A 24,188-nucleotide genomic window follows, 5' to 3' on the forward strand; every position below is an offset into this window, starting at 1 on the left:
GTTTTTCACCAGTTCCTTTCTTTTCTTCATTTACGTCCTTACTCTATCCTCCTCCTCATCCCTTAACTTTGTTTTGGTCTTTCACCTTTGCCCTTTTTCTTGGAGCCCAGTCATGGTCACTACCCACAGTTCCCCATGCTCTGGCCTGCAGAAAGATGTGAATCAGTCAGTTAGACACAGAAATGGACTGACATCGCTGCAGTTGGCACTGGAGCAGAAGCAGTACAGACTTTATCCTTTTGACCCATCCAACATCAACATTTTCCAATGTGTATTCAGATGAGAACCTGACAAAAGCAGTCGGTCCCTCCCTTGTCTGCTACAAGGAGTTTTAGTCCTCACAGTTACTCCAGGGAAATCCCTACAATAGGATAGCACCAAGTGGTATTTAGCACGGGTATGTCTTCAGGAGGTAAAACCATATCTAGGGCCAGACTGTAATCCTGTTTTCTCTCGGATTGAAGTTTAGCTCACAACATCAGTGAGCAATAGAGACCATGAAGGGGATCCTTCTCACTGAGAGTGGGCAGTCAAAGCAAGAATGAGACAGAAAAAGAGGGTGAGAGGGCTTCTGTAAACTAAGCTGCAACTGTGGTTACTGCTTTAAAAAAAATTCCTCTATTTTCACTATTGTTCTTCTCACTATTGTTAAATTGTGGTACATGGAAAAGTAGTTCACCATAGGCTCTATGATAATCATGGTCTTGATTTATAAAGCAGTTTTCAAAACCAAAGATGCATACAAAGCAGCAAATTAAAATCAACAAATTATAAAATCAAATTTAAATCTAATCAAATGGATTAGATTAAAATAGATTAATGGATTTGATAAAGATCAATTCCTGTAATACAAATAAAATAAATAATGTTGCACATTCATGGTCCATGTGTGTGTGATTCTTGTTTGTTTCAATTCGTGTTCCTGTTACACCCAGATAACAGCTGAATTATAATGAAACCAAAAGATGTTTGACCTTTTCTAATAGATACATAGATAGATAGGTAGATAGATAAATAGATAGATAGATAGATAGATAGATAGATAGATAGATAGATAGATAGATAGATAGATAGATAGATAGGTAGATAGGTAGATAGATAGATAGATAGATAGATAGATAGATAGATAGATAGATAGATAGATAGATAGATAGATAGAAAACCACTTTGTATCTATTGCTGATGTGCAGCATTAGCTGCAGCAAAAAAAACATATAACAACACATACAATGGTGTTGTCTTGTATTAGACTGACAGAATTTGTGTCTTCTGTGTATTTGTGTCGCTTAAGCTTTTACTGTTTTCTGCAGAGATCAGACACTTCCTCAAAGTTGGCTCTTTTAGGTTCCTGCTGCATTGTAGTGTACACAAATAGTGATCCGGCTCTCATAATATCTCAGCACAGAGCTGTTATGCATGCAGCCTGTTTCTGCTTCCAGCTTCTTCTTTTCCCTCAAGCACAATTGGTCACATCAGTCTCATGAGCACACACACAATACAGATAACTCATATGTTCCAATGAGACACACATATACAGAAAAAAGGCTATAATCTTTATTTAGTGTTCATAAATAAGAATATAATAATACAGTTTTTCTTTATTGATAAAGATGACAATTTGATGCACCTAGGTTCACACAAAGGATTATTTTTTGTGTAAAACACTCATCCAATTATTTCCAAGGAATAATTGCAATGGGAATATTTACTTACAGTGTGATATTAAACTCTTCGCCAGGATGTTATTGTTCAAAATTTGTCAAACCTACAAAATTATGTTTCCTTAATGGGGCCTGACTGCCTAGAGATGAATCTCAGGGTTTCACTGAGCTGCGTTCCCTCAATTAGGCTCATTATTCTCCATCATGAGCTGTCAAGGTATGTTTGTCTCATTACTGAACAATTGTTTAAGTTCCTGTCAAGCTGACTGCTGTGTTCTGACCAAAGTCTGTTCTTGATGCATCATTTCAGTGCAGGCAGAAATGTAATCTGCTAAACTGAAGCTTTGACAGCTCAATACTGTATGTCAACTCCTATTTTTCTTCACTTGCCTCACGCACACATTGATATGTTGTGTTCTGAAGAATCTCCAGGGAGCTTGAACACACAGGCTGCATAAGTTTAAGATATCAGATTGAGTAAAACGCCTTTATCACTTTAACAGGTTGTGCCACCAGTGGGGAGTTAACTCAATTTTAACTCAAATTCCCGCAAACCCTTTCATTGCTCTCATTATTTAGATTTTTTCAATTTGAACTAAATCAAATTAAATCAAAAGCAACTACAGGTTTTACAAATTAGAACATGATTTTAAACGCAGTTATTACAACTCACTTCACTCTCCTGCTGTCAGTAATGAGGTTGGAATTTTCCCCCTGATGTGGATGAAAAAAAATCACTAACTAAATAAATAAAAAATGTAGTCCATGAAAGATAGCTAACTCAATGAATTATTGATTTTGATAGACAGATCTTACAAAATAATGACACTAAAATAACATGTCATCCTCTTGAGTTATAGACCGTTTTGATGGCTGGCCAAAGTGTATGTACTTTACCAAGCCACATGGTAAGGCAGTAGCAAATAAACCAAGTATCAAAATAACTGTACCACAGATTAGTATGTATTTTTACAATTTGAAAAGCCTGCAGCAGCCACCTGTCGTTCAGCTGATGACTTTGCATTCTCCTTCTGTTTTGTGAGCCATTTTACATATTTCAGCATGTCTCCTGCGGTTAAGTGTGTGTCATTTACTGCATTTCCCTCTCTCATCGAGGAAGTTGTCTCCAAACTTCTGCTCTTGAGTCATCTCGTCACTTGTCCTCTGATTCCTCTTCCCTCCAAGCTCTTTCAAACTACCTTGTGCACAATCACGCCTGCAATTCCGCATTTTATTCCCCGGAGTTCTAGAGCAGGCAGTCTCAAATTTCCTCTCTCAAAATAATCAGCTTGATTTAAACCAGTCCAGTTTCAAGAGCAGTTATTCCACTGAAACAGCTCTAGCACTAGCTGTCAGTGATACTGTAGAAAACCTGAGGTCAGCGGTCAGTACCTACCCATCTAATATCCTCATTGTCTTGGTGCTTTGTTACACAGAACCTTTTGAGAAGTCATCCATGGAAACTGTTTGGAAAAAGGCAGACACAAAAAATACTTGGCACATAATTGGATGAACCATCTGTTTATTACCATCTATCTATCTTATTGCTTGTATTACTTCATTTGAACGCTTTGTACAAAAAAAAGATGCCAAATTAATAAAGTAGAGTTGCCGAAAATCAAACAAGAAGATGAGTTTTAGATTTATATCACATTTTTGTCAGATTGTACAAATATAGTCCACATTTGGCTCTATATAAAATAATGTATGCTTTATTTTAAAGAGCAGAACGAGAGTGGGGAAACATAACAAAATACATTACAGTACTTCACTAATTTTCTGAAGGAAATACTGTATTTTTACTACACTTTGCAAATACATATTTAACATTCAAATAAATTATCATCTAATGCAATATGATACATTGATTTAGTTTAAACTACTTGAGAGTGAGTCAAATACGCATTTTCTACATTTTGACCAGCTACAAGGTTAAACTGATGCTTTCATGTTAATGCAATGTCAATAAATTATATTACACCAACAGGTGCCTGCATCATGACTACTTTTGATTTTAATACTTCAAGTACAATTCACTAATAATACATGAATACTTTTACTTAAGTAAGATTTTGAATGCAGGACTCTCACTACTATATTGCAGTGTTCCTACTTTTACTTAAGTAATGAAACTGAATATTTCTTCCACCACTGGAGACCAACACCAAGCAGACACTGAAACATTTTTCCCATTTTGACATTTGTTTTTTCCTAAATGGCTTCATAAACAGTAATATGTTTGCTATACTATCACTGCTTTTAAATTACCACATAATGTGAAATGTAATTTAAAACATTTATCTACACATATGCAGTATCTAACTACATCCATGCACTAAATAAATAGTAGGTGGGGGGAATAAAATACAGAAATAAATTGTGATACCAAGAATGGCAAAATGAACAAATAGTACATTATTACGAATCATTTATAAACAACCTGATGGACCGCTCTGCAGAACAGAGAATATTAATTGTATTTGGGGACAATAGCATTTATTATTTGCAGCTAATAACCATGCAATGATTGGCTGGAGGCATCCATAGTGACCTGTGAAGGTCGAAGGAGTGTTAGACAGAATCTGCTTTGGACAAGTCAACAGTTTGTTTATATATTTAATGTTAACAATTTCTTTTTGCAAACCATAGAAATGAAGAATGTGAGAGAGAACAAGCTGACCCCGAAAGCATCCCCAGCACTTAGGACAAAGACGGTCTTCTGCTTGTGTGGATGAATTGCAGGCTTTGTTTGTTGTAACAGTTCAGGTTTGTGCTTCTCAGTATTATGCAATTGGGTCACAAACACAAATCCTGCAGTCTTGAACCAATAATTGAAAAATCTGACAAAAACACTCAATTCACTCATTCAAGAGGTTGGCAATATTACTGCTTAATTGCAATTCAATGTGATAAGCATGGAGCAGATGATTTTCTGTGATAATACAGAATGTAAGGGAGTTAGGTGTATTTACAAAACAGATCTTTTTAATCGAGGTGATCTAAATAGTCTTTAGTTGAGGGGTGAAATGGTTATTATTTAAAGTAAATGATATTGAGTGCTTCACCACTACACAACATCCTCAATGCCAGTGTGTTCAAGGTAGTGAGTTTAATACAAGTATTCAGCAATAGAAGGAAGTCATACATTTAAAATCTCCCTCCACAGCAAGGTCATTCATTTCCTGTTTGTGAAACAGAAACTGATGGATGATAGATTATTCTATGGACAGAAATGATAATGATAGTATAAACATACATATAAATCATAGTATAAACATATAGAGAGAGAGTCAATAAGACAATATGACAGAAGCAAACAGAAAAACCAGAGAAACATGTTGTTTACTGTTGGAAGTAAAGTAGGAAGAGAAGCCATCGTGCTGAGGGATGGCTGAACTGCAGACACATGTCATAGCAGAGTGAGTGAGAGTGAGGAAGCCAAAGAGGCCATGTTATGAAAAAGAGTGGGTGAGCGAGAGACTGAACCAGAGTTCTGTGTGCTGGATGAGGAAGTAGTCATGGTGAGCACATGGGTGTGGTTGGTGGTTGTTTAACCGTTACCGTTATAAGTCTTTCAGAAGAGGCATACAGAGGAAAGCATTACGGATGATGAGGCTTCGGACACATCTCTGGACTGGATCACCTCACAGAATGGATATAAAGGTAAGCATAATAGCCTGAGTGGATGACTAAATATCAGTGGGCTGTGGGTTGTTTTGGAGAAGTATGCTCAAAAGAGATTGATGGTGGATGACAGACAAACAGATGAACAGACAGACGGAGAGTGAGTGAGAGTGCTAGATGTGACAAACAGGCAGGCAGATCAGGCTAGGGGAAGGGAAAGACGCCTGTACAGCCCAAGGGAAACAGGCCTCATCTTGACATATGCTCTGGAGTGAAATGAAGATTGGCATGACCTGCTAATCTGAGCTGTCACAGCTCATGACGGCCATGGACGCTCACCTGTCACACTGCTCTGAGCCTTGAGGACAAGCTGCCACCAGGATAGGTCAAAGATCGAAATTCATTTTCTGCTGGGGGTGAATTCAAACCGAGTCACTAGCCTAGACTTCCATCTGTTACTCTACCTGCCTCTGCTGTGTATAAAAGAAAAGTGTATGCATGCACAGTGTTTGGTATTGTAGTCTGTATTGCTATGAAATAATACAATATCGGATAGATTTTTGCCTTCTTTTGATTGTCTATGGCTTTCTGTTTCAAGCCACGAGCAATATGTTGTGAGGGGGAGGAAAGCGTGTTTTCCCACTGATTCAGAGACAGCTGCATAGTGGTACAGGATTTCCATTATGTTAAAAAGACTTGTTTTGACACATTCTCAAATGCCATTTCTTAATTGGTGACAGTAGCAAACTTAAAAAATATGGTGAAGTTTGATCAATAGTGAAACAAAGTTCAACACAGATGTGTGGGAGGATTGCATACACAATGTGCGGCCTGGATCTCTCATTTTTGACAATTTTTTTTTTTTTAAACCATGGGTATGATGTGTGTGTCTTTGACATTTGAAGTAAGAGTCTGTTTTCTGTCATGCTGCGTGAGGAGTGTGAGTGATGTTGCCTGTGTGCTTTAGAGGGAAGGAGAGTTAGTAATGTTGTAATGTCAATGAGTACAACTTCCTGTCTGGTAAACGTGTGCTGTACAAAATGTTCCATGACTGATCTCTTGCTTCAATCATCTAAACAGATGCTTTAATTTACAATTTAGTACGTAGATTCACCTTGTGCTTGTGCCCTGGTTAAACAATTGCAAATATCATTACCATGGCTAAAGAGGCATTGTCTGTCTGTGTGCTGATGAGCAGATATTTTCTCTGGATGTGGTGTATCTGCTCCTATCCTTTGTAACAGATGCTCCAAAGTAGCTACATTTATATCACCCCATCTTCTTATACAGAGTGACTTGTGATATCTGAGGGGCTCTGGATTATTTTGCATCTTAAGAGGCTGAAATCATCTTAATTTTTTATCACAGGATGTGTTACAAGTTAAAATACAATTTCACACTGGCTGTGATACAAACTGATTCTTTCTTTGCTTTTGTTTCACCTCCTAACAGTATGTTTGTTTTTTGTTTTTTCAGATTAATTTGGCTTCCTTGACCATTCTCCTTTTTGTCACGTTAAATGGTGAGTGCCAAAAATTCTGAGTCAGTACTGAAGCAGCTTGCTGAGAAGTCACACATGATTAGCATTTAAAGTTAGACTATGTAACGTATGCTGAACAGGAGCCACTTTGGTTTCAAATCACTTTAATAAGATCATAAAAAATGGAAATGCTAAAATATTAGTAAAAGTAGCAAAGAGTCACAAACTCAGTCAAGTACAGTAACTGATACTAATTAGTATCAGTTACACAGAAGTATCAATCTTAAGTTTTCTAACATCAGCCACCATAAACTACTGGTCATACCAGTCAAGTGAGAATAGGAGCAAAAACCCAGAATACAATGAATTGTGCAAGAGTGGGGTTTATAACTTATGAACTCAACTTATTGTTTGTAAGAGGAAGGGTGTGTTATTTCTTCTTATAAACGTTACATTGCATTACTTACAGCTGCAGCTTTTGGATAAACATATTAAAGGAGTACTCAAGACATTCAATACATCACTTTTTAAAAGTTAAAGGACTTGTGAGAGACAAGTATGAAATGTGTGGTCAAAACTGATGCAGCAGAGGCTGAGAGGAGGCTGAGAGGATGATAACATATAAACTAATCTAATCTAAATCTAACCTTATTTGTTTCAGATAAGAGGATAAACTCACAATTAATACTGAAATTAATAATACCTACAATAAAAAACTAAAATCAGTTCCTATGATCATATACTGTAAATACAAAAGGTTCACTACAATCAAAGTTGAGTTTTTAATCTACACACAATATATCAGACACTTGTTCAATTTTGAATTAAAAAAAATAGAGTTAACTATGAATCCCCTCTTACAGTATAGGTTCATTAAAGTAGTTGCATTAACATAGAAAGTAGAGGTTTTGTAGAGCTTCGACACTAATTGGAAGGTGCTGAGTGAGTAAACAGACAACGGCCTCACTGTCCTGTATTCTCACACAACAATCCGGCTCTGTTGTAGCTGGAGGTTTTGTAAGAGCTACTTCTTTGTAGCTGTGCCGCACTGCCCTACTCACAAGACTATTACTGTGACATACTCTCAGTGCATCTGCAGGCCCTCTCTCCCCTGCATGGCCAGACACATTCTCAAGTCTGGCCCCTGCCAGGAATACATCACAGCCTTGTTTGAGAAAGTCACTGGGATAAACAACAGTGTGCTTTGTTCTTCCTGTAAAGTGTACTGTATTTATGCCTTGCTATGAGGCTGTGCACGTGGTGATTAAAATGTGTATTTTCCCTGCAGTGTCAAGGGGTCAAACATCCACAGACCAGAATCAAACGGGGCCCGTGACAATGGCAGGCTTGACAATGACCACTGCTCCAACTCCCAATGGTATGGCATTCGTGACTATTCTGAGAAATTCCAATTAACTATCTATCTATCTATCTATCTATCTATCTATCTATCTATCTATCTATCTATCTATCTATCTATCTATCTATCTATCTATCTATCTATCTATCTATCTATCTATCTATCTATCTATCTATCTATCTATCTATCTATCTATCTATCTATCTGTCTATCTGTCTATCTGTCTATCGTATTAGAAAAGGTCAAACTTCTGGTTTCATTATAACGCTGCCCCATCTTGGCGTAACAGGAACAAGAATTGAAACCGGAGTCACCAGCAGCAGCATCCCAGCGACAAGAGGCAACAACAACACCATACCAGAGATTAAGACCACAGGTAGTGTGGTGTGATGTTAGTGCTGTATGTAATATAATTGATGTGCAATAGATTTAAATAACTCTAATTTAGCCTGATGTGATTTTCATGTTTCTGTTCCTTTAGCTTCCAGCGAGAGAACAACAAAACCACAAACAAAGCCCACAACCACTTCAGGTAACACTTTTCACCCTCTCAGTGACATGCTTGAGCACCCAGTTGGTGGAGCCATTGGCTGGTAGACAGACCATGTGCACTCCAGTATAAATAACATCCCCTCACACCAATAGCAAAGGCTTACAATAAACTCATAAAGTCATTAGAAAATGTTAAACTCCCTGTCCTTGTTGAGATAATACAGAGTAATATTTCTGCTCCATTCCACCGCATTAGAGAACTAAAGTTAGAGCTCTGATATCCTCTAAAAAGTGTCAGCCTGAATACCCTCTGAGAGTCATTCCACTGTAATATTCAGAAATTGAATAACATTTTTTGTTAAACATAGAAATGCAGCTGGAATATAATGGAAAATATTTGGGCTCACATGGCAAAGATAATTCAATATGTTAAAAAAATATATAGATATTATGACATATGAATTTGTGTTTTTATATTATAAATGTGTATTATAAATACAAAAACTATAACAACAAAAAATATTGAATTCAGAGAAACTAACATTTCTTTTTCCAACATCCACAGTGGCATCCTCCAAATCTACAGCTAAGAAAGCCTCTGAAAATGGGACCCATCAAGCAGTTACCTGGGGTAACTAAACATTTTCCTACTCCACTGTTACCTTAAATGCCACAGGCGTTGTGGTTTCATTGTTATCTCATGGCAGACTGACAGTATCACAATTCCCTGTCTTCCAAACAAAACCCATGGCGGAGTGGTAGAATAGAGCGCCTCACTTCCTCTCTTGCGAACAGATTAATGCTTGATTGTACCTTATGCAAGAAGAGATAAGATATTGTGCGCTCATGCTGTGCTGGCTTACCATAGATAGGGTTTTGATGCACCATCAACAGCTTGTCAGCGGGGCCAGTAGATCTGTCATGCCATCTCTGACTGTTGTTCCCTGATGATCCATTGCCTTTTTTTCTTCCTGTAAAGGCTTGCTGTGTTCACCTGTCAAACTTAATTCAATACTTTTTCTACTTTTACTTGTTATAGATCCAAAGTGGGACCAAGATTTCACCTATGGTAAGACCCTCCTCTTGTTTTGTCTTTTTTAACCTGTTGCATCTGTGGTTGAGTGTTTGATTTGAATGTTATATGTCTAGATTATATGTCCCTGCGCCATGCTGGACTGGTCATTGCAGCAGTTCTCTTCATCATGGGTATCATGGTCATCAGCTGTAAGTAGTTTTGAGAGACATATTTGTCTTTTGTGATCTCTTGTAAACCACAGTAATATGTATTCAACCATTCTCTCTTGTGCTTCATTTCTCACTGTAGGTGGTAGGGTGTGTAAACCTCCAATGTGTCGCAAGAAGTCATCAAAGTAAGTACTTGAGATGTTAATGGTCATAATTTTTTCATTTCATTAATTCTAGCTCGGATTTTGTATTTCTGCAGTTTTTGAGAGGTGCATGATTAGCACAACAGCTGAATAATTTAAGACTGACTAAAGTGATGTTTTACTACAGTAAATTACATTGTGCATGAAGGATAGCTGTTCTTATACCATGCTGTTGGAAACTGCAGTTGAATGGGTTAAGTAATTCATGCCACAGGCTACTGGATGATATATGGCAAACACTCAGTCATTTTAGACATATAACAGCTCCACAGAATGCTGACTAAAATCTCTGTGATGATTAATAGATCAGAAAGATCCTGATTAAGCTATTTGTTGGGCGAAACTGTAACAGCCCAACCACAACAAGTACACATTGTTATCGTTATTGTGGTATATATTATATATATAGTTATAATTGATTGCTTAAATAGTGTGTCTCTCTTTAATGGTCTGTGTTTATTTTCCAGGTCATATCAAGTGGCCCAAGGATAGAGATGAAACTACAGAGTTCATCGGGAGAAAAAGACTCAATCAAGACACATTGTGTGTGCATATGCATTGATTGACTGTATGCTGCTTAGTAGAAATGTTATACAAACACACTGAATACACATAGAAAACTTGAATCATACTGACAAGTGAAAAAGTGGAACCTTCACCTGCTTTCTATACATGGTAAAACTGTACTAAAAAAAAGTAAAGTGATTGTCTTGGCAGATAATGAATAGATGATTTATATTTTAATAATACCATCAGCCATAAAGCAGGATTGTTTTAAATGACCTTTGTATTTTTTTAACACAGCCATAGGTGGTGTCTCACAGCCAGGATTAATATTAAAGGTTATGAAGAATAACCCCATAACATCCCACATTTGACAATCTCGTACAACACTTATGTTCTATCAGCATCTAAAAATGAAGCTGGGTCACTTCTTCTTTCTGCACGCTCTTTAAACTTTCAATCACAACAAAAACGTGATGTTTAGTAAGGGGTGTCTAAGCCTCTTAGTGGCTCTATGCTTGTAAGTAAGTAAAGCCCTAGATTAAACAAGATGCACTGGCGCATTATCTTTGTATCCATATGGCATCAAAATGATGCAGACAACAAACTCATACAAAACAGAAACATTTACAACAGATTTGTCAGAACATATACAGTTCTATTCATATTTCTAATTGCTGTCAGAACAAAATCAGAGGCTCGAGCTTTGCAAACGGAAATAATGAGATACAGGATAAGAACTGCAATGGCTTTCTTGTGAAATACATGGCCATGTATTAGATTATTTGTAAATTATTATTGTATAATGAAAACCCATTGTAGAGGTCCTTGGCACAAACGACACACATGGGTTAATCTGGATACATAAGTGCATATTAACAGAATTAACAGAACAGTAATTAACATTAAGTCCAATCTTTTGGCTACAATAAAATACAAAAATACACATATTTTACATAAAATAATTTTGGCAATTAACAGATTTGTTTCATTGTTTGTTTGTTTTTTTTACACACAATTTGGAGAGAAGACATCAAACCCTTTAACAACCATATAAAAAAGACCACTTAGCCAAATACACTATTTCAGCATCAAGGCAAACAATGCAAATATATAGCTCAGTAAATTTGTAAATACATCAAATATATTAAAATATAAAGCTATGATAATGGAGTAAGCTTCCATAATGCCTTAACAGAAAAAAATATCAGCCAGTTTAAAAAAAAAGAATAAAAGCATTCCATCTTCCATATGCATGATGTTACAAAAGAAGAACAGCTCAACAGCTACATTTATTATATATGCACGAGTAGTGTCACAGCAAAGAGGCGATACAGCAGTAGTAATAATGCAGTAGACTTTGGCCACATGTGAGAGTCAGGATGGATTAAATACTGTATTTCTCTTTGGATTTCTGCACAAGGTTGCTTGCTACATTTTGGGAAAGCATTCAAAGAGAAGACAGCTGCATTGTGGTTTCTTTGTCCAACAGAAATTATAACTAAGTAAATATGAATAGATAGACACAGATATAAAAGAAAAATGAAATGTTTTTTACTGCGATTTTTGGCCAGCTGTCCTCCCTTTGAAATGCTGACATATACTGAAGGCTTATTGGGCTACACTACACTTGTGAGAAATACATACTGTACACACAATGTTCAAATATGACTACTAAAACATATGCACAGACAATAATCCCATTTGCTAATTTTCTGTGCTAAAATAAACTGGGATCCAGCGTTTTCAAGACAACACTTCAGCACAGAGCTATAGGCACTGTGCACCATGATGAGGGCGTGACTACACAATTGTTTTGCTCTCAATTGGGGCTGGATTGGAGCCAGGCCCTGCTCCCAGTGGGGAGATTAGCTGCAAGATTTAGTGGAAAAGCAAAGTGAGATCCTGCTTTAACAAATCCAGTGTTTAACCCCATATTGCCATTCCCAGTGTTTGTTGACATTATTATAAGTGTTTCTCATTAAGCTACAAGTGAAAAGTGGCATGCCTAACAGGAGCATCATACCATCCTCCATTTAACCTTTGCCACGGGAAGTTCCTATCATTTTAATGGAGCAAAAAAGGCAACCAGTGCCTTGGTGTTTTGGAATGAAAGCTTTTCTTCATATTTAAATGAAAACAGAGGATTCATCAGGCTTTGTATGAATGAAACAAAGGCGTTGTTTTCCCAATCACTCCCAACACTATTTGATTTGCAGGATTTTATCCATCCCTCACACCCAGCCTTTCTCTACTAGTGTGTAAGGCATTAATCTAACTCTCTACAGCAGTCAGAGAGCGTTTTACAATCTGCGAGACGTTAAAGTGAAAGCCTTTCAAAATGAAAAAGAGAGGGGTAAAAGAAAACATCATCATTCATGATGGTCGATTAATTTGCTGCTTTGCAAGAGGGTGTTCACACTGGCTGTTTCCACTTGTTTCTTGTTTTTTACTGGGATGAGAGGGGGAACTGTTTTTTTATTTTCCTATTCCACTGCCTCCTGACACTCCTAATGGGCCTGGAACAGAGGATGTCAGACAAGTGAATAGGAGAATGAAGTGAGCAAAGCACTGGGCTGGCTTAGTGTGGATTAGCATGGTTTGTCTTACTCATCCACCATTTCACACAGACAGGTCTGTTCTACATGTACCGAATCAAACGCAAATACAGTTTCACCACATAGCTGGTGGGAAAATAATTTCTTGTTTCAGGTAGTGAAAAAAGGGGAGTTCTGGCTGTGCTAAATTATCCCTTTAACAAAAGAAGCTTTAAGCCATATTCACTGGCTTTGATTTGGATTCCTCAAATAGAATCCAATTAGAAGGTTTGAATGTGTTCCAAATGTCCCGAGCTAGATTGCATATTTGTGGAGTACAAATGGCTGGGACAAAGACAAAAATGTATGACAGCAGTGGGGGAAAAAACACATATTGCATATGGATTTATAGGAGGTTGCGAAGGAGTGAGGAGCAATGAAGTGAAGGATGAGAAGTCAGCTGTTGTGCAAAGAACTGTCCTGAGTCAAGTCGAGTAGGAGGTGACATAGGCTGGTGCATTGCTCCCCTCTTGCCTGGGTGTTATAGAACTGCTGCTCCGCCAGGAACTAGGGTGCGTCTTTCTGCTCTGTAGGCACAGAGTAAATCCTGAAGAGAGAGGGAGGACAGTCCACAGGAAGGGAATACAGGGAAAGGGGGGGAAACAGATGGGGTGAAATAGGGTAAAAGTATGAGTATGTCATCTTTAAGATATTTTTAGGCTGTCTTAGTTTTTTAGTAGAAAGACACAACAAATATCCCTTTGTGTCGAAATCCAGGAAACATACGTCTGCCTCATGCTGCAGGGCTCTGACAGGTGCACAGTGACTGCATCACCTCAAAACACAGCTCATCCCCAGGTGGGACTTATAAACCTAGCAAGGCACTGTTCATCCAACAAGCCAGAGGTTGCTGTGTGATTAAGCCTCTTTTCAGCAGAGCGATCAGTCAGCACCAAACACTGACAGAGCTGACAGCAGCCCCGGGAGGCAGCCAGTAATCCTGCAGAGGAATTTAACCCTTGCAGATTGACTTGGGTGCCTGCCCCACCACAGCAGGTCTCCTGCTACTTAAAGATCTCTGGAGGCTAATTTGAACTTTGTAACCTCTCTGACAAAACCCGCAGGTCATATATTACTGCACCCCCAGAGCAAAAGAAACTGATTACTCTGCAGAAAGCCATTCCAGAGCAAACTGCTGTTAAACAAGCACCGTGTGGAAGGGAGGCAAAGAGTGAAGAGAGAGTCTCTCTGTTTAACTGGTTTAGGCTGTTCTGCTGTCTGATCGCTGTTGGCAGATTGTTGTCATGACACCAGGATCATGTTTACAGGGTTGTTTTATTTCTGAGTATACCCGTCTACTCAGGTCTCAGTTCATGAGGCAAGCTTTAGAACAGGTTAGGTCCTGTCCCCATTGGGTCATACAGACCCAGTAGCACTCACTGTCTTGAGGCTATTGTATGATGGCTAAGATGGAAAGGGTTACAGGTGGGGAGTGTTCAGCGGTGGCAGTGCAGGGCCTCAGGCTGTGATACTAATTGCTGAACAAGTCCAGACGGGCTCAGATGGGTGGATGTTGGTTGTGTTTTGCCACCTGAGTGTTTTTTTTTCTGGTTTTGATACTGCTGAGTTGAATGAAGTAGGGCAAATTGGCAAGGCAGTAGAAAAGCTGTTACCCACCAGACTGGTTCTGTCACCTGCAGGCTGAGTTAGCGTAAAGTGGAGCATGCATTTCTCTGTCAAGACACTGATACAGTGCCTACAGAGGCCATAGGAGGAAAATAAGTTTGTTTCTCTACTTGAGTATAAAAATGAAGAAAACCAAACCTTAGTCAAACAAAAACTTCAAATAAATAAATGAATAAAATATTGCAAACAAATCAAAACAAATTGTTGAGAGAAAATTGGACCTTACCCTTGCTGCCGATTGTGCATGTGACGTCTTACTAACATTATGGCTGCAAGAAGAAAAATGAAAAATGTCACAGGTACAAGAGAAAAGTTCATATTTGTTTAAGTATTAACAGTTGCACAAGGCACACACAGGGACTACAGTGACTCTGGCACTTGGCAGCAGTGCATTTGTCAACTGTGAGAATGGAACATTTTCCTGAATTATGTCTGAACAAAACATAGAATACTTACTGACTACAGCTGCAACTGAAAGAGTCAGCACAGTCACGGCTACAATGATGACAATCAGGGTGAACTGATCTAAAAGACAAAATATGAACAGTTGTGTTTTAAACAAGCAGCATAAAGAGAAGTTGATAGGTGTGTATGGTATTATGAATGTACATAGGCACAACTACATGGTATAAAATGTAATGTATATCACTAATTATAATTAAAATACTCTCACCTGACGTGTCTTCTTCACCTTTAGTTTTACCTACTGAGCCAGGAGCAATATTGGTGAGGATCCCTGAATTCATAAAGAGAAGAGTTGACATGAGTTATGCTGATGTATATTTCAACCCTCCCCACACATAACACCTCTGTAGCAGTCTATTGCAGACAAAAGACATCAGTACCACCAAACTTCTGATTAAGACTTTTGAAAGTGAATAGCTCTTGGGAGTTACTCACTTTCTTGCCAAGTGTAAGATGAGAAGGTTAATGCCACTTTAATGTTTGCATGGTAAATATAAAGCTACAGCTGGCAGCTAGTTACCTTGGCTTAAGTAATTGTTTTGACTTGTGTGTCACCTGAGTTATTCGAAAGGTAGTTGAGGAAAATCAAAAACACACTTTTATATACAGGAAACAAGAAGGTTGAGGCTTCATCAGAGGAACTGCAGTTCCTTGCTGGGAGGCTCCTGGCTGGTCTAAACAGATCTTTAATTCTATCAAACATCTATCAAAGGGAAAATGAAGATTGACGGAGAAAGGCATGGAGAGAGAATGAGAATGCCAGTGTTGATTAGCTGACCAGCAGGATGGTGGTGATGTCAACGTGCTCATTGGCCTTTCAGCAGAATCCACAGGGCCCCTCCAGGGAGCTAATTGAGTCCATTCAGGGCATAATGGTCGGGAGGAGGGAAAGCCAACAGGGGCCATAGCCTTCACACATCTCACTGGACTACACCGCCCTACACACAATGCTGACTTACTGACAATAATTACAAAGGCCATAACCTTCACATACTCTCCACTGGACAGCTGCTATTACAGTGTTTGCAGAGTGATGCAGAAGGAATTAAAAAAGACTGCCCTCCTATCAATTCTCGGAAAATGAGATAATAAACTCACCCTTTTGATCATATAAATCCTCATCATCCAGACCTGTGAAACAAGGACAGAACAGAAGCTTGTAAAGACAGCACAGACATGCATGGCTTCTCAATTGTGAGCATTTTGGCAAATATTAAAAGAGATGTGAGATTTCCTCTATTTTAAAATAGTCAATATATAGACAACAGCTTTAATCTTTTAGCAACATTATTATCATTATTGTGATTGAGGTTTTTATGGAGTCAGTTTAGGGCCAAAAGGTCTGAGATCAATATAACGAAAACTATAGCCAAAAATGAATTGTACACACATAAAAAACACATGAGTGAAACTGTACACAATAACAAAACTTCCAACAAGAAAACAAATGTGACCACAACCTTAAATAATGAAACTCTACATGAGGAAGGAAAACCATTTAGTAAAAATTGAAAGAACTGCTAGTATCAGATTTGTACTGCTAGTACAAATGTGGAGATTCAAGCACCTGGGAAAGGTGACATCATTATCTTTCCTGTCCAGTCATGCTGTATTATGATCTACAGAATGCTTTTAAGTTATTCAATTTGACATGAAATTCACTAGTTCTTGTCAACAAACATGTCTGGTGTGATCTTTGACAAGTGTTAATACATGGCCTAAAGGATCCACTAAGCAGAAGCTGAGATATTGGAATTGACAGTAACAGTTCACAAAACATGTAGAAACCTGAGAATGAATATAAGTCTGATAATTCTTCTCAAAACAAAGAAATAAAACATTCTTTATTTTTGAGTATGTATGTGGTTTCAAGCTAATTCAATCATTATAAATATATCTTTTGTTTCTTGTGTTTTAGCCCTAAATTTACTTCAAACAAGAGCCTGATACAATTTAGTTATTGATAGTTTTGGATAGCACCATGACAACTGAATAACACCAAGCTGATTAACATGAACTTATTAACACGGGTAAATAAAAGTGCTCTGTTTTTCTTTATTTTACAGACAAAGATGCACGACATACCTCCAACTGCTGATCCCTCATTGTCCTCTGACAAAGCTGTAAACAAGGTACAGAATAGGAAGTTTTTAAACGTTTTTTTAGACGTTTTTAAAAAGGCTATTACTCACAATTTTGCTCCATAATGCTGCAACATGTATATATGTTTACATGGACTGTACAAAAGAAGCAGTAGGTGGACTATGGTGTATAGACTGCATATGTATCGAGTACTTTTGGTGAAGTCTGGCAATTTCTCTGTGCATGTTAAGCTTTCTATGATGTTATTCTTATATGTGTGAACACTGTTTCTATCACTGTATCATACTTCAAGTTTATTTTATCACCACACGGCTAGGCTGGTGGAATTCATCTAAGTAACAGATGGAATAGCTGTAACAATATATCACATAAAACACCAGGGCAAACATAAAGGACATAAGTGCAAAAGAAGAAACATACAGTAGCCTACACAACTCCTCATGCAATACAATACAATTAAACCAACTTTTATGTTGTAGTATAATTCAAAAGTGGCTACATACATTAATCCTGTTGCAAACACTACACACACCACACATACGTAAGTAGGTGAGGAAAACATGCCAGCACAGGGATGCATGGAGCCTGATTAGATGTTTATCACCTGAAAGCGTCACAGAGATGAGAACGTACCAGTAGCAGCTGGCAGCAGCAGACACAGGAACAGCAATCGCATCATCTTCAAATGCTGCTGGGGAAAAAGAAACCCAAGTTAAAAATATCTGCTATTAATATTCAGCCATTGATGTGTGTTGGTTTAGCGATAGAGTGTGATGGAAAGCAGCAACAGTGTCTATTATTGGGTCTTGTCTGGCTCTTTCAGTTTCTGGATCACATATAACCAGTAAGCGGAAATTCCAAACTAACTAGTCCTTGTACCATTTTTACTGGTTTCAAAATATGCATGCAAATCTAGATTGTAGTCTAGATTGTAGTCTGAGGTGGGTGGTGGTATGAGGGTCAGCAAATGAAAACCTTATTTCCCACAGTGGTCAGCAAAAAAAAAACAACAACACTTTACAGAGAATTCTGTCACAGCCAGCTGGCGACAAGTGCCCTTTCAACATTTTCCCCTCCCTATGCAAAGCCTACGTGCCATGCCAAGTGTTGTGCAACAAAAAGAAGTCAAATGATTCCCACTGCTGAAACGAATCATAGAAAACACATTTGTTTTCTTTATTGTGTCTCACAACTTAATATACTTGTTATGCTGATTGAGAAAGAAAACCGTAATTTAACCTGAATAAATACTTACATGTTGATTATATCTTATTACACACTTACATTGGCTATGATCTCTTTTTTTTTGTTGTTCTTAAGTAGAAAATCTCACAACTTCCTCAAGGCTCAGGCCTCGGATGTTCTTATCCTGCCAAACAAAATCCCAGCTGTTTCAAAGACAATGCAACTGACGATATTTTTAAATGGGAAAACATGGGAATGATCTCTCCTCCAGTGGAAGTCCCGGATTAAACCTCATTCGTCAGATTTAGCCACTGATATTTGCATGGGATCAGGAAGTTATACTCACCGATACACAGAGAGAACTCTCCCATTAACCTCTGTGCCATATGTTACACTTTAGACACCTTTTCATTGTTACCCACATCCATTGTGTCCTTGTTTCCATCATATTTTATGACCGTGTGTAAAGAACTGAGCGGACGAGGTTATAAATAGTGCTCTAATGGACAGCAGCAAACCTCTAAACATCCACCATACAACCCCACACATCAGTTATGCACTTGAAAAAGAATGATAGGAGACTAGTCAAAATAAGTTCATTCTTTCTAAAGTTTTGAAAAATACCTGGACATTAGGAAATCAGGGCACATACTGTAATCAGATAAATACTGCCACGGTAGTTGATATAAACAAAATTTCATGCAAGACAAACGTCCACCCTGAAGGGCCACACAGCGACGGGTGCAGCACAGTCCACAACAAGATTATCTTCACGCTAAATTAGCAGAACAGTATCATGAACTATTTTGGTTGAATATATTGGAAAAAGATGTTAATCACACAACTGAAGCTGATTGGAGAGGGAGTGTAGTGTGGGCTGTTCTGGCCTCTTGAATAGCTGCAGTAAATCTCCAAACGCAAACAACCTAAGAAGCTGCAAATAAAATCCCCCTTCTGTATCCAATTTGCTTTTCAGACTTGCTTTGGGTGAAATAATAAGCTGATCCAATTTGGAAATATTTATCAACCCAGTCCACTGCCTCTGTATCAAAATGGCTCCTGACGCCTGTATTATTTTTCAAATTGGGTAATATATTCTTGTACATTTGAATGCCAATTGAATTTGCTTTTTAATACCAGACCCAATTTGCGACGTATAATAACCAGTGGCTTGCTTATAAAGCAGACATGCCAGCTGCCTTCAGGATAGAGATGCCAAGATCACAGAGGGTAAATGTACAAATCTACAAATAAAACCGGAGTGCAGTGCTGCGAGAAAGGAACACACTGTAATGTTGCTTGAGGATGAATATGTCTTGTTTTTGTTTTTGTTTCATTGTAGTTTTCCACTGACATCATTAACCCTGAACCTCATACCTGTCTGGTTGGACCAGCCCACAGAACACCTCATTCTTGTTTACCAGGTTTAATTTTTTCACCTTCTATTCCTTCCAACACTCCCAGTACAATCTATAAAATACCCACATAAACGGGGGTTTACCACATGTACATTAACAAAACTACATGCAGAGACACTGACTATCTCTGTCTTATCTGTTCACACAAATAACAGCCCTCTGCTCAACCATTGTGCACCGCTGACAAGACTTTGACACCAGTGATAACAATCACTAATGTGTGCAGATATAAGAATTACTGTAGCCTAGAGAGTTGGAATGGAAACAAATGCCAGGAGAATGGAAAGAAAGAGGAGAGAAGATAGCAAAGAAAAACTTATTGTTGATATGATTATTGTTAAGATGTATCAAAACAAAAACTGACGGTACAACGAGGAAAAAAGAGTGAGTGAGAAAGAGGGAAAAAGCATATTTCGTTATTGTTATACTGTCTTGTTATTGTTCATTGCCATTCAATTTTATAAAAGTGGTAGCTTACTCTGGTTCACTGAGAGAGAAAATATTCTTATTGAAATGTTTACTCAACTCTGCCATCTCCACTGAAGCTGTTTATCTAAGTGAGCTTGATGCAAATTCTTTTTTTTTCTCCCCATATCTCTAACACAACATATTCTGTGATGCCATTGGACCATGAATAAAGTAAAAAAGAAACGAAAACGAAAAAAATTAAATAAAGCGAAACACACAATACCTCAGTTGGTGCCATGCATACCCGTGAGCAATCCGCCATAGATACTCAAGAGTCTGAAAACTGAGAAGTTATTTCCAATAGAATAGTTTGACACAGATATATATGTGGAGACAGATACCCTGTACTTCCTAGCCCACCCCTCCCACCCCTCCCCTCTATCTCTCTCTCTCTCCCTCTCAGTTTTATGTGTTTCTCTCTCTGCATGTGTGTGTGTGTGTGTGTGTGTGTGTGTGTGTCTGTGTGTGTGTGTGTGTGTGTGTGTGTGTGTGTGTGTGTGTGTGTGTGTGTGCGTGTGTGTGTCAAAATATAAACCCTGCAAACACACACCAGAATGAATAGACATGATCCGATGGGTGCATCAAAATGCTGGCATTTTCAACCTGTGCCGTGACCACAACAGCAACAACAGGATTGTGGACATGTAGTACTCTGGGCACGTACGCCTCAGGTTTACTTTTTATCTGATGGAGACAAAGCTGTTGTTCTTTGTTTTGTTAACTACACTATCACAAGACCTATCCCAGTCACACTGAGGGTTTTGTGCAATCCAGTCATTCTGAAATACAGCCTAATCATTCCTCTGAGAAACAAGCAACCAAAATGTTTTGTAAAAAAAGTGACAGACAAGATGTCAATGGTTCCACAAAGATCTGGTGCCCCAAATTTCCCTCTGACACTCTTTAGTGAAGCAGCTTGATTAATAACAGTGGGGGAAAGAATGTGACTTTGCTTGTAGAATAATTTAGGTCACAAAGGCTGAATGAACCTTATACACTTACACACACACACACACACACACACACACACACACACACACACACACACACACACACACACACACACAGGAAGTGAGATAAGGGCTGCAGTATGCCAAGTCAGTTTTTTCTAATTTACTGTACCCACCTTTTGTAACTAGCTTACTCAAGGAAGAAGTCTACACATTTGAATGGATGAAATCCAGTCATATTAGCTCACTGTATAACAAACAGGGCTGCTGTTTAGAGCTAAAATCTCCTTGAGCTTACTTTCTGCATCATCTTCATAGTGATACAGATAAACAACTTGCATGAACTTTAGTGAACTCGATAGAGAAAGCCAGGAAAACAAAAAATATAGAGAAATAACATGGAAAAAGTTGCACTGCAGGCTACAAATGTGTCCATTAGTAAGACCATATGCTATTTTTTGCTTTTTTTACAGCCTAATTGCTAGCAAGGTTTAGAATAACAACCACTAACCTACCAATACATCCTTCGTTTGTGGAAATTAAAGTTTTGAAGTCATATCCTTGTGTTTGAGCTCCTCTGTGCGCTTGAACTTGACGCACTCACCGCAGCTCTGCACCCTTCGATCAAATGAGCCTCAGCAGCGACAACTCGTTAAAAGCTGAGGAACAACTTAACGCTCACCTAAAAAGGGGATTCACAGCCACCTCATATCGCGCTGACCTGCCCCAGAAGTTTGCCTCTTAGTCAAAAAATAGCTACAAGCGGAAAATACCTCTTCGTCTCTGTTATGAGAAATGCTGTCAAAGGCAGTTTCCTGAAAACTACTAAGAAACAATAGCCAAGTGTATGAATAACACAAAGCTGTGAATAGGCTGTACTCGCTACAATTTCCGGTAAAGCTGTGTAATGATGATGACTGGTGTATTTTTACATGAGGTAGACTGGTTACAAACAAGTTGCACCTTGAGATGGAAAACGCAGCTGCCTGGTCATTTTCAGTTATATATTGTCAAAATCATAAGAGCCACAACAGCTCTGGTAACTGCAATGACGCTCAGCTGGCATTTGCAGCCCGATGACGTCCACATGAACTGATAGCTCATATTTGCCTAGCAACCACAGGTGTGTTAATTGGCCATTTTTCCTGGCAGTCTGTTTTCCCATCAGTAGATTTTGCTGCTTGGTGTCTTCCCAATCATGCAAATAGCGTAAATTTTCTCAACTGCATGGAAAACTGAATTAATATACTGTAGTTGTTCCATTCATGTCAGTTTTCTTGTCTCAGTGCAATACAGTTTTTACTGGTGCTCAATGCGTGCGTCTTGGGATTTGGTAGGTGGTTTATGAGCTAGTGTTTCAGGCTCAAAGGTCATTTGCACAAACATCAAGAAGAAAACATTCTTCACTCAGGCATTATTGACGTCTCAATGACTAGGTTATATGTGCAGCACATTTCCATTTGCTTATTCCTCTGTCATTTGCAACAATCAAGCAGTTCTGTCTAGCTTGACTAGTTCTATTTGCCTGGTTTTGAGTAATGACTGGGGTGGGGCTTTGTCTCAGCCCTTGGGACAACAAATTAATCTATACACTTTTAAAAGGAATTGTGGTCAGTTGTTGGTATCTTGAAAAATCTTTCTTTTCTCTGCATTAGGAGGTGATTATCAGGTGTCATTGTATTAAAATATGAAACACCTCAAAATTAGTTTTTTTTTTGTCACAATGCATTTGCTATGAGAGAAAATGATAATTTTGCTAACGTTTAATTTGAAGTTTTACTGCTATTGGCTATGACAATCCATAAACTATAATATAAGCTTGTATTAATGGATAATCAACGTGTAGAAAATAGTACAACATTTTTATGCAAGTGACCTTATATTCATTTAAAATGTTAGCTACTTACGGTTTAAATAAGCTCTTGTTCAGAATTCTCTCTATACACTGCTGGTATGTTGTTGCTCCCACGCCAAGATCCTTGTTATCATGGAAACTGCCAGAGTGAGAGTGCAGTTAATGCAGGTGTACTCAGTCAGGAACTAGGATGTTCGTCATTGGCTGCTGAGCTTGTTGAAACCTGACACCACAAGTCTTATCTCTGTTAGCCAAGCAGGCTCACTGCTCATACTGGGAAACTTTATAACTCAGCTCACAGTGGATAGATGTAATCACTTCACTGCAGGTGTATTGTTTACACTCATAAAATCATCAACTGCTCTCAGAGTAGTCCATCTTTAACATAATCATGTTATTGTTTAGTCTGTTATGCACATTCAGATATTTTATGTTGATTTAAAGAGTGTAACTTAATTTTATATTCTCCTCTGCAGGCCTGTCTAGGGCCAGGCCTGGTAGGAGGTTCCTCATGATGTTTCCACCTCACAATGACCCGACAGCAAATAGCCATTGAGTAACTGTCACAGCCTCTGATGTTTGGACCTCAGTCACTGTGAAAGTTCTGGTAAGCAGCTTCATGCAACGCATCTTTCTCTCTGCCAGCCAGTCTAAAACCAGTCTTTCACTGGATTTTTGATTGTTATCCCTCCTTTGGTAAACACAGGAATGAGTTCCAGTTTTCTCTTGGCAATGGCTAGTATCAACTTTGATGTGGACACCGGGCAGAAGAACGTGTCTCTTGTTGGCAGCATTTTGAAGGTCATTCCAGTTGTGACCTCTGATAAAATCCACATTACTAGTGACAATCGCATTCAACTTATTCTCCACAGACTTGACAATGGACAGTGTTCTTCAACTCTAACAGCACTGCTCTCTGTAGATGATATCTGCCAGAGTGTACCTATGTTTGATTCAGGTGATATGAGTTAGTGGCAAGATAACAGTACTTACACAGGAGATTTTAAGTCTA

The 24,188-nt window shown here is 38.3% G+C and overlaps 2 protein-coding genes across 7 annotated transcripts; one reads left to right on the forward strand and one right to left on the reverse strand.

Annotated features, from left to right (window-relative positions):
- Positions 1-5,123: 5,123 nt before the first annotated feature.
- On the forward strand, positions 5,124-11,487 carry fxyd5 (FXYD domain containing ion transport regulator 5). The gene is made up of 10 exons (XM_062422686.1): positions 5,124-5,324; positions 6,762-6,807; positions 8,054-8,143; positions 8,415-8,501; positions 8,607-8,657; positions 9,183-9,248; positions 9,657-9,686; positions 9,767-9,841; positions 9,942-9,987; positions 10,473-11,487. Exons 1-10 carry the CDS (start codon positions 5,268-5,270, stop codon positions 10,495-10,497), a joined length of 573 nt encoding a protein of 190 aa, XP_062278670.1. The 5' UTR covers positions 5,124-5,267; the 3' UTR covers positions 10,498-11,487.
- On the reverse strand, positions 10,447-23,310 carry si:dkey-262k9.2 (uncharacterized). Of its 6 annotated transcripts, none has more exons than XM_062422692.1 (8): positions 23,229-23,310; positions 17,934-17,991; positions 17,283-17,318; positions 16,296-16,328; positions 15,406-15,468; positions 15,189-15,257; positions 14,959-15,001; positions 10,447-13,653 (listed from the first exon to the last, which is right to left on the reverse strand). In XM_062422692.1, exons 2-8 carry the CDS (start codon positions 17,977-17,979, stop codon positions 13,614-13,616), a joined length of 330 nt encoding a protein of 109 aa, XP_062278676.1. In that variant the 5' UTR covers positions 17,980-17,991; positions 23,229-23,310; the 3' UTR covers positions 10,447-13,613. The 6 variants fall into 6 exon arrangements, with proteins under 6 accessions (XP_062278676.1, XP_062278674.1, XP_062278673.1 ...); XM_062422690.1 differs by having other exon boundaries at positions 17,934-17,988; positions 23,229-23,303; XM_062422689.1 differs by lacking the exon at positions 23,229-23,310 and adding an exon at positions 21,837-21,945 and having other exon boundaries at positions 17,934-17,988.
- Positions 23,311-24,188: the final 878 nt, after the last annotated feature.

Source organism: Scomber scombrus, chromosome 7, assembly GCF_963691925.1.
Source record: "Scomber scombrus chromosome 7, fScoSco1.1, whole genome shotgun sequence".
NCBI lineage: Eukaryota > Metazoa > Chordata > Actinopteri > Scombriformes > Scombridae > Scomber > Scomber scombrus.